Source organism: Loxodonta africana, chromosome 7 (genome assembly GCF_030014295.1).
Source record: "Loxodonta africana isolate mLoxAfr1 chromosome 7, mLoxAfr1.hap2, whole genome shotgun sequence".
Taxonomy (NCBI): Eukaryota; Metazoa; Chordata; class Mammalia; order Proboscidea; family Elephantidae; genus Loxodonta; species Loxodonta africana.
The window spans coordinates 82,580,213-82,593,957 of NC_087348.1; the positions used below are offsets into that span (position 1 = coordinate 82,580,213).

Here is a 13,745-nt window from a genome sequence, read left to right on the forward strand (position 1 = left end):
CTGCCCTGACAGGGAACACAACAGAGAACCCCTGAGGGAGCAGGAGAGCAATGGGATGCAGACCCCAAATTCTCATAAAAAGAACAGACTTAATGGCCTGACTGAGACTAGAAGGACCGTGGTGGTCATGGCCCCCAGACCTTCTGTTAGCCCAAGACAGGAACCATTCCCGAAGTCAACTCTTCAGACAGGGATTGGACTGGACAATGGGATGGAGAGGGATGCTGGTGACAAGTGAGCTTCTTGGATCAGGTGGACACTTGAGATTAGGTTGGCATCTCCGCCTTGGAGGGGAGATGAGAGGCTTGAGGAAGTTAGAAGCTGGCAAAATGGACACGAAAAGAGAGAGTGGAGGGAGTGTGAGGGCTGTCTTATTAGAGGGAGAGCAATTGGGAGTATGCAGCAAGGTGTATATAGGTATTTGTGTGAGAGACTGACCTGATTTGTAAACTTTCACTTAAAGCACAATAAAAATTATATAAAAAAAAAAAACAACAACAATATATTGGGAAGGAGGTAAGGGTAAATGCACTGTTAAGATACTGAAATATTTCAGGCCACAGATGATTGTTCTTTGGACAGGAATTGAGGCAGTGAAAAGGGAGAAAATAAAAAGTTTCAAAATTGATTTAGGTGAGAGAATAAACATGACTTTGTTGACTGTTTGAATGGGAAGGTGTCATGACTGAGAAAGGCAAGGCCACAAGTTTATTCATTTAATCAATACATATTCATTAGATATGTAGTACAAACCAGAATCTCTACTTGTCTCTGGGGATACACTGATAGACAGAATTCGAGGTTTCTAATTTGAGAGCATATGGGAACAGCTTACTGAGGCAATACTGCCAGAAAAGTAAATGTGTGCATGGGAGGAGGGCAGTTAACAGTACAGAGAGTAGTAGGTAATAGGTATAGTTTCAGACAAATTGAATTAGAGATGATGGTAAGCCATTCTAGCAGAGATGAAAATTGGGTACATAATTCTGGAGACCAGAAGAGAACGATAAACTCTGAGTACATTTTTGTGAGTTGCAGAGACATATAAGATAATTGAACTTTAAGAGACAAGGGAGCTTAGAGAGAAGGGGACCTGGGTAGATTCCAGGAGCTCGTGTGTTGCACAGTGGTTAAATCGCTTGGCTGCTAACCAAAAGGTGGTGGTTCAAACTGACCAGCCACTCCACAGGAGAAAGACAGGACAGCCTGCTTCTTCAAAGATTTATTGCCTTGGAAACCCTATAGGGCTGTTCTACTCTGTCCTACAGGGTTTCTATGAGTTGGAATCAACTCCACAGCAGTGGGTTTGGTTGGGTTTAGGTAGATTCCTGAAAATTATGTCACTTAATGACCCAAAACCTAAAACTGTTGCTATTCCAACTCATAGTGACCCTGTAGGATAGAGTAGAACTGCCCCTTAAGATTTCCAAGAAGTGGCTGATGGATCTGAACTGCCACCCTTTTGGTTAGCAGACAAAAGCTTAACCACTGTGCCACCCGGGCCCCACATTGCTTGATTATCTCGTAATAATGAGTTCACATAACCTCTCTGAGCCTAAAAATCCTAATTTTCAAAATAAATATTATGTTTCTATTCCTTGGGAGCAGCTATAAGGATTAACTTTTCAAACTTGGAATAACCCAGTTATCAGTGACTGTTTACTTACCCATCCGAAAAAATAATTCAATATAAATAATAACAACATTTATGTATTCAGAATCCCATATTGTATGGAATTTTTTTAAATCATAATAACAGTGTTATGATTATCTCCTTTCAGAAAAAGGAAAAGTGAGGACATGAGAACGTGTTTTGAATGTTCTTACTTAAGTGACAAAAGCAGGTTTTACTCAGCACGGATTTTTGTTGTTACTTTAGTGTAACTGGTCTTTGATTTATAAATCGAAATGAATTGTATAGTAATTAAAATACATCTTTTCTAATAACTTAGCCTTAAAAATAAGTAGTTAAGGATGAAGCATTGATCTAATCTCATCACCTTGGGAGATGTGGACTAGGAACCAGACCTTGTCTGACTGCTGTGTGGTACATCCGACTTAAATGGATTACACTTGGAGACCAGATTCAACTCCCTGGTACTGTAGTTGAGGTCCTTATGCTGCTGGAGAAAATCCACCGAACATAGGAATACTTTTTTGAGATACATCTCAACCTGTGATGGGACATTTAAGAATTTATTATAGACTGTTAAAAAAAATAAGACTTTTCTAGAGGGCTCCTTTATCGATCCACATTTCCAGGACTTAATCCTCGTTGTTGAGAACACTTTATATAATCTTGTTTTTTGTGTGCAAGAAATAAGAGTTGGGAAGCTTAGGTTCAGATATATTGCATTACACACACATATAAAAAAAATGTATACATAAATATGTATGTATATATATATAAATATATATATATATAAACCCATTGCCATCAACTTGATTCAGATTCATCGGGACCCTATAAAACAGAGCAGAATTCCTCCATAGGGTTTCCAAGGAGTGGCTGGTGGATTTTAACTGCCTACCTTTTGGTTAGCAGCCAAGCTTAAAACCACTGTGCCACCAGGACATATGAACAGGAAATATCCCAAGTGGGCTAGTGAGAGCATTCCCAGGAATAAAACAAAAATGGAATACATATATATATATATATTATATGTATATATATTTGTGTGTAAAGGGAATTATCCCAAGTCGGTTGGAAGTATGTTGGTAAGGGCATTCCCAGGTACCTACCTGGGCATTCCCAACCTACTTGGGATATTTCCAATTATACACAAATACATATATACATGTATATATATAACCCATTGCCGTCGAGTTGATTCCAACTCATAGCGACCCTATAGGACAGAGTAGAACGATCCCATAGAATTTCTAAGGAGTGCCTGGTGGATTTGAACTGTTGACCCTTTGGTTAGCAGCCTTAGCACTTAACAACTATGCCACCAGGGTTTCCATGTATGTATATATGTATATCTACATTTCCCAACTCTCACTACTCAGACACAAAAAGCAAGATTGTATATATTGTTCTCAAACAACGGAGAAAACCCATGAACACAGAGGAATAAGTCCAAAATGCATGTCAGAAGAAACTCTGAAACTTGTTCTTGAACATAGAGGAGCTAAAGTGAATGGAAGAAATGATGAAATAAAAGAGCTGAACAGAAAATTTCAAAGCATAGCTTGGGAAGACAAGTAAAGTATTATAATGGAATGTGCAGAGACATTAGAAAACCAGAAGAGAATAACACACTCAAAATTTCTCAAGCTGAAAGAACTGAAGAAAAAATTCAAGCCTCCATTTGTAATACAGAAGGATTCTATGGGCAAAATATTGAATGATGCAGGAAGCATTAAAAGGAGGTGGAAAGAATATAGAGAGTAACTGTACCAAAATTAATTGGTCAACATTCAACCATTTCAGGACATAGCATAAGATCTAAACAGATGGTATTGAAGGAATAAGTCCAAGCTGCACTGAAGGCATTGGTGAAAACCAAGACTTCAGGAATTGGCAGAATACCAGTTGAGGTGTTTCAACAAACAGATAAAACACTGGAAGCGCTCACTCATCTATGCCAAGAAATTTGGAAGACAACTACCTGTCCAACTGGCTGGAAGATATCCATATTTGTTCTCATTCCAAAGAAAGGTGATCCAAAATAATTGAAAATCATTGAACAATATCATTAATATCATATACATGTAAAATTCTGCTGAAGATCATTCAAAAGCAATTTCAGCCGTATGTCAACAAGGAACTGCCAGAAGTTCAAGCGGAATTCCAAAGAGGGCATGGAACGAGAGATATTATTGCTGATGTCAGATGGGTCTTGGCTGAAAGCAAAGAATAGGAGAAAGAAGTTTACCTGTGTTTTATTGACTATGCAAAGGCATTTACTCTATGGATCATAAAAAATTATGGATAACATCATGAAAATGGAAATTCCAGAACACTTAATTGTGCTCGTGCCCAACCTGTACGTAGACCAAGAGGCAATCATTCGAACAGAACACGGGGATAACGTGTGGTTTCAAATCAGGAAAGGTGTGTATCAGGGTTGTGTCCTTTCACCATACTTATTCAGCCTGTATGCTGAGCAAATAATCCAAGGAGCTAGACTATATGAAGAAGAATGTGGACGTAAATGACACACTCGCTTGCTGAAAGTGAAGAGGTCTTGAAGTACTTACTGATGAAGATCAAAGATCACAGCCTTAAGGATGGATTACACTTCAACATAAAGAAAACAAAATCCTGACAACTGGACCAATCAGCAACGTCATGATAAACAGGGAAAAGACTGAATTTGTAAAGGATTTCATTTTACTTGGATTTATAATCAAGCCCCACCGGAGCAGCAGTCAAGAAATCAAATGACGCATTGCATTGGGCAGCTATGCTGCAAAAGATCTGTTTAAAGTGTTAAAAGGCAGAGATGCCACTTTGAAGGCTAAGGTGTTCCTGAAGAAAATCATGGTATTTTCAGTCACCTCATATGCATTTGCAAGCTGGACAGTGAATAACGAAGACCGAAGAATTGACTCTTTTGAATTGTGATGTTGATGAAGAATACTAAACATACCATGGACTGCCAGAATAATGAACAAACCTGTCTCGGAAGAAGTCAGAATGCTCCTTAGAGGTGAGTCTCACTGACTTTGCACGTGTTATAAGGAGGGACCTTCCCTGGAGCAGGACATCATGCTTGGTAAAGTAGAGGGTCAGTGAAAAAGAGGAAGACCCTCAACGAGATGGAGTGACACAATGACTACAACAATGGCCTCAAATATAGCAACCAGTGTAAGGATGGTGCAAGACTGGGCAGTGTTTCGTTCTGTTGTAGCTAGGGTCACCATTAGTCAGAGCTGGCTCGATGGCACCTAACAACAACACACACACACACATAGAGATATATACACAAACATGTAGATGACAATTGACAATATCACAGAATGGAATTAATAAAGGGCAGAAAATGACATTTATTTAAGAGAAATCTGTACTCTGAACAGTGTTTTTTTTTTTTTTTTTTTTTTTTACTTGTATTGAAAATCTCTTATCACAGCACCATTACGTACCACCACGGATACCATTCACAGGTTTGATGAGGGTGGCGTCTCCCCTTGGCTCCATATTCTTTTACCAAAGTGATTGCTGCAAATCTAAGACTATTTGCATGTATTTTATAAAATTCATTAAAACCATTGTACTGAGGTATAATTATGCACATATTACATATGAAGGTACAACTTTCTTAGGTCATTCCTTAATGAGACGTGATGAAAAATCAAAGGTGCTCGACATAATAACAGCACACATTGAGCCACTTAGAAAACAAGTCTAATTTAAACAATTTGTGGTTATTTCTATATTTTCAAACTCCTGATATCCAAGCTCTTTTTATACTTTTCTTCTAGATGTGTCTGTCTTTAGCTCCTACCAGCATCTACCATCTTCTTTCAGTGATAGTTTTCATCTCTTTAAATTTCTGATTCTATCATTGAGTTTAACTGAACTCTCCCTTGAGAATTAGTTCAACAGTTGTAAAAATCTTCAGTCTCCTTGCACCTTGGATTTTGATATATAGTGTTCATTTTCCATTTTCATGTAGCACCAATATCTACAACTTCTTTCTTTTTTTCTTTCATTTGGACTCCACTGTATGAAGGTTTTCTTTCGTTACTGCAGACTGAGATTACATGTGCACCTGTGTGTAAAAGCCGACATTGACATTGTTTATGAGGGCATAAACATTCCAGATCCAATAAGCATTTTTATTCATTTACCAGCTATCTTAATCTGGGTTCTCTAGAGGATCAAAACCAGTGAATTGTTTGTATAAATATACACAGAGGCATTTCCTTTAAGGAAATAGCTTACACAATTCTGGGGTTTGGCAAGTCCCAAATCCACGGTTCAGGCGACAGGCAGCTCATGTGGTTCCAGGGGCTGATAAATTCAAAATTGGCACAGCAGGCAGTAGGCTGAAGGCTTCTCATGTCCCAAGAACCAGAGGTCACACAATGAGAAGAGTGCAGCATCAGGAGGAAGCAAGCGTTACCAGAGCATCCATTTATATACTGAAGGCAGACCCCACCTCCAAGGAAACTCCCCTTTCAAATGATTGGCAGCTCAAAACTGATTACAGAATGGAAGATGATTACATAGTGTCTGCCAAACTATTGAGAATTGTGGCCTAGCCTAGTTGACACTTGGCATTAACCATCACACCAGCATTTGAGTTTACAACACAAACCTTATACCTCATCACATGCTTAATAACAAAACCACCGTGACAAAGGTAGAATATGGCTTGTATTTTTAATTATTTTTTTTCCCCGAAGTGATATGACTAATTAGGAGCAAAGTTGAATTAAAAAAAAAAAAAAAAAAAACCTACCATGTCTCTAGTCAAAGAATAAACGTGTTTCTTTACATTGAAAGATTAATACACATTTCGTATTCTTGGTAAAGCAGATGGTCAGCAAAACTGAGTGAAACCCTCAATGAGATGAATTGACATAATAACTGCAACAATGGACTCAAATAAACCAATGATTCTGAAGCTGGCACAAGACAATGTCACACTTTGTTCTGTTACGCATAAGTTCACCACGAGTGGAGCCAACTCGGTGGCAATTAACAACAAACAACATTCCTTCCCCATTTATTTACAATTTTGATGGTAGTAGTCTCAGCTCTTTACTTTATGCTACTTAAAGATAAATATTCTTGTAAATCTGTCATGTAAATTATAGTATTCACAGGTCCTGGAATTAGTACATGGACATCTTTAAAAATTTTTTTTTTGTATATTTGTTTTATTGTTGTTTTTGAGAATGTACACTGCAAAACATATACCAAGTCACTAGTTTCTATATCTACAATTCAGTGACTCTGATTACATTCTTCAAGTTGTGCAGTTACTCTCACCCTCCTTTTCTGAGTTGTTCCTCCCCCATTAACATAAACTCAGTACCCACTAAGGTTCCTATCTAGTTTTTCAAGTTGCTGTTGTCAGCTTGATCCCATATAGATAGTTCTTAAAATAGCTTAATGCTCAAGGCAGACTTTTTTTTTTTTTTTTACTAGTTAAGCTAAACTATTGTTTAGTTTTAAGAAGAATCCAAGGTATATTTTTGGTTTAAGCTTTAAAGATTATCTTAAGGTAACAGTTTCAGGGGTTCACCATGGCTCAAGGAAGCCTGGAGTCCATGAGAATTTGAAATTCTGCATTTTCACCCTTTTGATAAGGATTCCTTTATAGAATCCTTGATCAACATGTTCAGTAATGGTAACCGAATACCATTCAGTTTTCATGGCAAACATGGCAGTTGTTCAGAGGCAATTAGCCCACACATTCCATATTCTCCTCTTGTTCCTGAGTATCCTTCTTCCTCTGTTGCTCCAGGTAAATAGACACCAATTGCTGTGCCTTGGATGGCCGCCTGCAAGCTTTTAAGACTACAGATACTATGCAATGAACTAGGAGGTAGAACGGAAGCACTAAATAAGTTTTTAGGCCAATTACGTAGAATGTTCTGTGAAACCATGACCCTAAACCTCCAAACCAAGGAAACAAATTCCATGAGGTGTTTGGGTAGGAGGGTGATGTCATTGTTCTTACTGTCCAGTCATGCTTTCTGTTATCCAGAATCTCCTTGAATGGGAAGTTCCTTTATAATTGTTTTATTTTTAATCCATTAATGTTTTAATGTCGCTATGTTTACTGTTTTAATGTCGCTATGAGTCGGAATTGACTCGATGGCACTGGGTTTTTTTAAATGTTTTAGAGACAATTATTTTACCATTCTTTTAGTGATTACCCTATAAATTACAAACTGCGTCTTAATTTTTTATGTTCTTATGGTTTTTACCTGCTGTCAAGTTGTCCCCTGACTCATGGCAACCTTCTGCAAGGCTGGCCAAAATGCTGCCCAGTCCTGTGCCACCCCATGGTAGGTTTTGAACAGAGCAGTTATGATCCATAGGGTTTTCACTTGCTGAATTTTGGAAGTAGATTGCCAGGTCTTTTTTCCTAATCCATCTTCGTTTGAAAGCTCTACTGAACCCTGTTCAGCATGATAACAACACACAAGATTCCACTGATGGATAAGTCATGTCTGTGCATGAGGTGCAGAAGTATAGTTTTAAATATATGGGTTTGAGATAATGATGTGCCATCCTAATAGAGACAAAAATTGGATGTATAATTCTTGAAGCTAAAAAAGAATTTTAGGCTATGGGCACAGATTTGGGATTTATAGACAAAGATAAGGTAATTGGTAATTTTATTTTCTTACATTGGCCAAATGTGTGGCAAAAGACCTCTTTAAAGTTTTAAAATACAAAAATGTCACTTTGATAACTAAGGTATGTCTGACCCAAGCCATAATCTTTTCCGTTCCTTATGTGTGTACAAAAGGTGGGTAGTGAAAAAGAAGACAGGAGACAAACTTATGTGTTCAAAATGTGCTACAGACAAAGAATATCAGCTATACCGTAGACTGTCAAAAGAACAAACAAATCAGTCTTAGATAAATACAACCAAAATGCTCCTTAGGAGGGAGGTTAGCAAGACTTTAGCTCTATTACTTTGGACATGTCTTTGGGAAAGACCAATTGCTAGAAAAGGACATCACACTTGGTAAAGTAGAAGGTCAGTTAAAAAGAAGGAAACCCTCAATGAGATGAACTGACACAAGCCACTACAATGGACTCAAACATAGTAATTATCATGAAGATGGCACAGGACTTGGCAACATTTCATTCTGTGATAAAAAAGGTCACCAACGGCAATAACAATCAGGTAATTGAAGTGATGGGAGTCAAGGAGACGCAGAGAGAGAAAGAAGAGGGCTAAAACAAGAGGCCAAGCAGATTACTGAAAATTGTGTTGCTTGGTAACCATGTAGCAATGACAAGTTAATTTAGTATCTCTGGTCCTAGAAATCCTAATTTTCAAAATAGATATTATATTTCTATCCCCTGGGACTGTTATCAGGATTAACTTCTCTAACTCTGAAAGTCCCAGTTATCAAAGGCTGCTTAACTACCCCATTAATTTTAATAAATAATAATAAACAAATAAATAAATAACAGCATTTATGTATTGAGGAGCCAAAAAAAAAAAAAAAAAAAGAAATCCCATGTTGTATGGGAGTTTTTTTTTTTTAAGTGATAATAATATTAATATTACCTCTTTTTTAGAAAAAGGGGAAGTGAGGACATGGGAAACATAATTATATTTGAATGCTCTTCCTTAAATGACAAAAGCAGATTTTACTCAGCAGCAGACTTTTATTGTTACTTTAGTGTAACTGCTTTTTGATTTATAGAACAAAATTGTATAGTAAGTAAAATACATCTTTTCTAATAACTTCATCTTAAAAATAATTAAGGGTGAGACACTGGATCTCATTTCACAACCTTGGGAGAGATGGACAAGGGGCTAGATCTTGTTTAACTGCCGTGCATCACAACTAAATGGGTTACACTTTGAGACCTGACTCAACTCCCTGGCTTCACACTTCAATGTGGTACTAAAATTGGGGCCCTGATGCTGTTGGAGAAAATCTGTTGAACATAGGAATATTTTTTGAGATACATCTCAGTCTGTGATAGGACATTTATTTAACAATTTATTACACTTTCTTAAAAAATTAAGAGTTTTATAAAGGTATTCTTAATCCATATGCATTTCTAAGTCTTAATCCTCTCTGTTCCTGAATTTTATCTGTTATTGAGAACACTATCTGTATTCTTGTTTTTGATGTCTCAGTGAAAGTTGGGACTTTGGTAGGAAATATCTCAGGGGGGTTAGTGGGCATAGGTGTGTGTGTGTGTTTACATACGTACACATATGTGTATGTATAGATATGTATACATATATGTATGTGTATGTATGTGTGGTCAAAAGCTTGGCTGCTAACCAAAGGCTCCGCAGTTCATATCTACCAGCCACTCCTTGGAAACTCTAAGGGGCAGTTCTACTCCGTCCTGTAGGGCAGCAATGAGTCAAAATCGACTTGACAGCAATGGGTTTGGTTTGGGGATATACACATATATATATACATATATACACACATTTTATATATATATATATATATCTTCTTGACTTCATATTTCTTTGCCAGAATAATTGTTCAAAATTTAAGGCAATTTAACTGTTATTAATTTTTTTTTTTTTATTAAACACAATTTACCTGTGCTTTAATTTTTTTTTTAATTTAGTTAAAATAGATCATGGAAGTGTAATTATACAGATTTTACATATGAAGAAGCTGCACCTCCAAAAAGTTAAATAAATTTCTCAGCTCATTTATTAACAACTCATGATGACAAATTAAAGGTACCCAACAAAAGAACAGCACAGCTTGACCAAGCTTAGAAAACAAGTCTATTTAAACAATTCACAGTTGTTTCTATGCATCACACCCTTAACATCGAAGCTGTCTTTATGCTTATCTTTTGGAAGTGTTTGTCTTATAGCTCCTTCTAACGTCTATTACCTTCTCTCTGCAGTCATTTCCATTTCTCTGAAAACCTGATCCCATCAATTAGTTTAACTGAACTCTGCCTTGAAAATCACTTCTACTGGTTCTGAAATCCCCAAGCTATTTCCACTTTAGTTTGATATTTAGTGCTCATTTTTCATTTCCATGTAGCACCCATATCCAAGATTGTCTTTCTTTCTTTAATTTGACCTCGTTTATCAAGGTTCTTTTTCATTATTTGATTGATGTTACCTGAGCACCTGTATTTAATTAGAAGGTGATATTGACTTTACCAATTATTTTTAAGGGTATAAACATATTTCAGCTTTAAAAGCACTTTCATTCCTTTACCAGAATTTTGCATTTATAATGGAAAATCTTATAGTTTAGCACACAGTTAATAATAACACCGCCACCATTAAAAAGATGTAATAGAGATTAAATTTTGAATTATATTTTTAATTTTTTTCCCCAAAGTCACATGGCTGGTTTAGAGCAATGTTGGGGTAAAAAAAAAAAAAAGTATGTCTTTTAACTTCTAGTCAAGGAATTATCATGTCCCTTTATTTACATTGAAAATTTCTTGTATAGACTCTATTCTTGGTAAAATAGAGGGTCAGCAAAAACAAGGGAAACCCTCAATGAGATGGGTTGCACATAGCCAAAACAATGGACTCAAATATACCACTAATCACAATGATAGCGCAAGACCTGTAACATTTTGTTCTGTTATACATAAGGTTGCCATGAGTCACAGCCTAGATAGCAACCACCAACAACATTTCTTCGCCATCTATTCTATTTATAGTGGTCTCTGCTCTTGACTTCATGTGACTCTAGCAAAAGGATTCCTGTAAACCTAAATCTAAATCATTAGTGCATTTTTCTCTGAAAAAGGAGGAGAAAGATTCCCTGTCGGATCTGCTTAGTCTTTACACTGTATATGATGGGGTTCATCACAGGAGGTATCAGCACGTAGATATTGGCCAGGACCACGTGGACAAGGGGAGAGGCATGCTTGGCAAAGCGGTGAGTCATAGACACACTCACCATAGGGACGTAAAGAACCAAAACAGCCAGAAAGTGGGACAGACAGTTATTGAGGGCCTGAACTCGCTCAGTCCAGGTGGCTGTGCCCAAGATACTTTTTAGGATGAGTGCATAGGAGAGCACAATGAGCAGTGGGTCAACTGCAATAATGAGCAACACCACCACAAGTGCAAACCAGCTGTTGACCCTGATGTCAGCCCAGACCAGCCGAATCATATCCTGGTGGAGGCAGTAGGAGTGAGAGAGAAGGTGAGAGTGGCAGAAGGGCAGGCGCTTGAGTAGGAAAAGTGGGGGAAGAACAGCCATGACACAACGGCAAATGATGGCCACTCCAATTCTGCCAATAACTTTACTGGTAAAGATGGAGGCATAATGGAGGGGGCGACAGATGGCCACATAGCGGTCAAAGGACATAGCCAGCAGGACAGAGGATTCCATGATGGAGAACCCGTGGAGGAAAAAGAACTGAGCAAAACAGCCTTCAAAAGTGATCTTCTGAATGTTGAACCAGAGGAGCTGCATGACTGTGGGCAGGGTGGTGAGGGTGAGACCCAGGTCAGTCAGGGCCAGCATGGAGAGAAATAGGTACATGGGCTGGTGGAGAGATGGCTCTGTGCGGATGACGGCAAGGATGGTGGTGTTGCCCATGATGGAGATGCTGTAGAAGCAGCAGAAGGGGATGGAGATCCAGATGTGGAAGGCCTCAAATCCAGGGATACCCATGAGAATGAAGTAGAAGGGGCCTTGAGTTGTGTTATTCGCCTTGGACATGACTGATGAATGAAGAGCCAGAACCTCTGTTTCCTACAATAAGAATCTCATCAGTGTGCTACTGTAATAGAGTCGTTATCTATTCAATTCAAGACTCAAAGATGTATCTGGGATTGCTTTGTCTAATACTACTGAGCCACATAATTAGCTAGAACACTATCAACTGCGGGTTCTTCTGCATAAATTTCTATTTAAAGTGAGCTTTTTTTTTTTAAATCTTTCATGTCTGCCAATTTAATTTATGCTTCCTGCAATCCTCTCGTATTACGTCTCTCACCTGCTCCTGTGTATATGTCTATACCAAAACCAAAATCCAAACCCAGTGCCGTTGAGTCGATTCTGACTCATAAAAAAATAGCGACCCTATATACGTATATATTTAGACATACGCATTTGCTAACTAGAAGTGCTCTCATTAATATTTCAAATAACTTTCTAGTAACCAAATACAAAGACTAATATTAGTGTATATTCTCCTTAGCATCACAGAGGAAAGGATGGTGGTGTTGCCCATGATGGAGATGGTGTAGAAACAGCAGAAGGGGATGAAGATCCAGATGTGAGAGGCATCAAATCCAGGGATGCCCATTAGGATGAAGTAGAAGGGGTCTTGAGTAGTGTTAGTTATCTGGGGCATAATAGATGAATGAGGCTCCAGGCTCAGTGTCTTTGCTCAAGGAGAACCAGGAACATTAGAAATAGTCTTCTTGTTCTATAACTCTATCTGTTGCCCATTTGATCTAAACTCTAGCCAACAAACATTCAGAATTTTGGGGGGTAACTAAGGACAGGTTCAAGAACACCATTGTTGGCCTTCCTAAATCTATCTTATCAGAGGTTGCTTCCACACAACTGTTCTCCCCTTCAAGACTCAATACAGATTATTTCACGGGAAACTTTTAAATTTTTTCTGCTTCTATTTTCCTACTGTCATTCAGTTCTTAGCAATCTGAAATCTGCCTTTCAACCAAATCACCCTACCAATACTGTTCTCACAAAGACTTAAAAAGAACTCCTAACTAAAAGTAATGGCTAATATTGAGTTTTCATCCTTTTTGAGATGTTTATATCCAATATCTCCTTCTGAATTCTTCTTTAACTTTTATAACAACACTCTCACCTGTTTTGATTGTTCAAATTCATTTTTATCTCTTTCACTATTGCCTCTCTCTTTTATCATACACTAAAAAAAAAAAAAAAATTTTTTTTTTTTTAATGTAGCTATTCCTCAAGGTTAATCTTTTTTTCCACTATAACATACCACTTTTTATTTTCATTAGTTAATGTCATCCATGGATTATATTTCTACAATATTAAAACAAAACTGGAGGCAAAGGGTAGGTGCACAGGAGAAGGGTGAGAGAAGGAGGAAGTGGACCAGTCAGAAGGCTATTACAGCAGCCCAAGTGAGG

The 13,745-nt window shown here is 37.7% G+C and overlaps 1 protein-coding gene across 1 annotated transcript; it reads right to left on the minus strand.

Annotated features, from left to right (window-relative positions):
* Positions 1-11,381: 11,381 nt before the first annotated feature.
* Positions 11,382-12,596, minus strand: LOC100659293 (olfactory receptor 51Q1-like). The gene has a single exon (XM_003421502.3). It carries the CDS (start codon positions 12,331-12,333, stop codon positions 11,386-11,388), a length of 948 nt encoding a protein of 315 aa, XP_003421550.2. The 5' UTR covers positions 12,334-12,596; the 3' UTR covers positions 11,382-11,385.
* Positions 12,597-13,745: the final 1,149 nt, after the last annotated feature.

Coding starts and splice junctions, on each gene's coding strand:
- LOC100659293 (XM_003421502.3), bottom strand. CDS start 12,333: ATGTCCAAGGCGAATAACACAACTCAAGGCCCCTTCTACTTCATTCTC.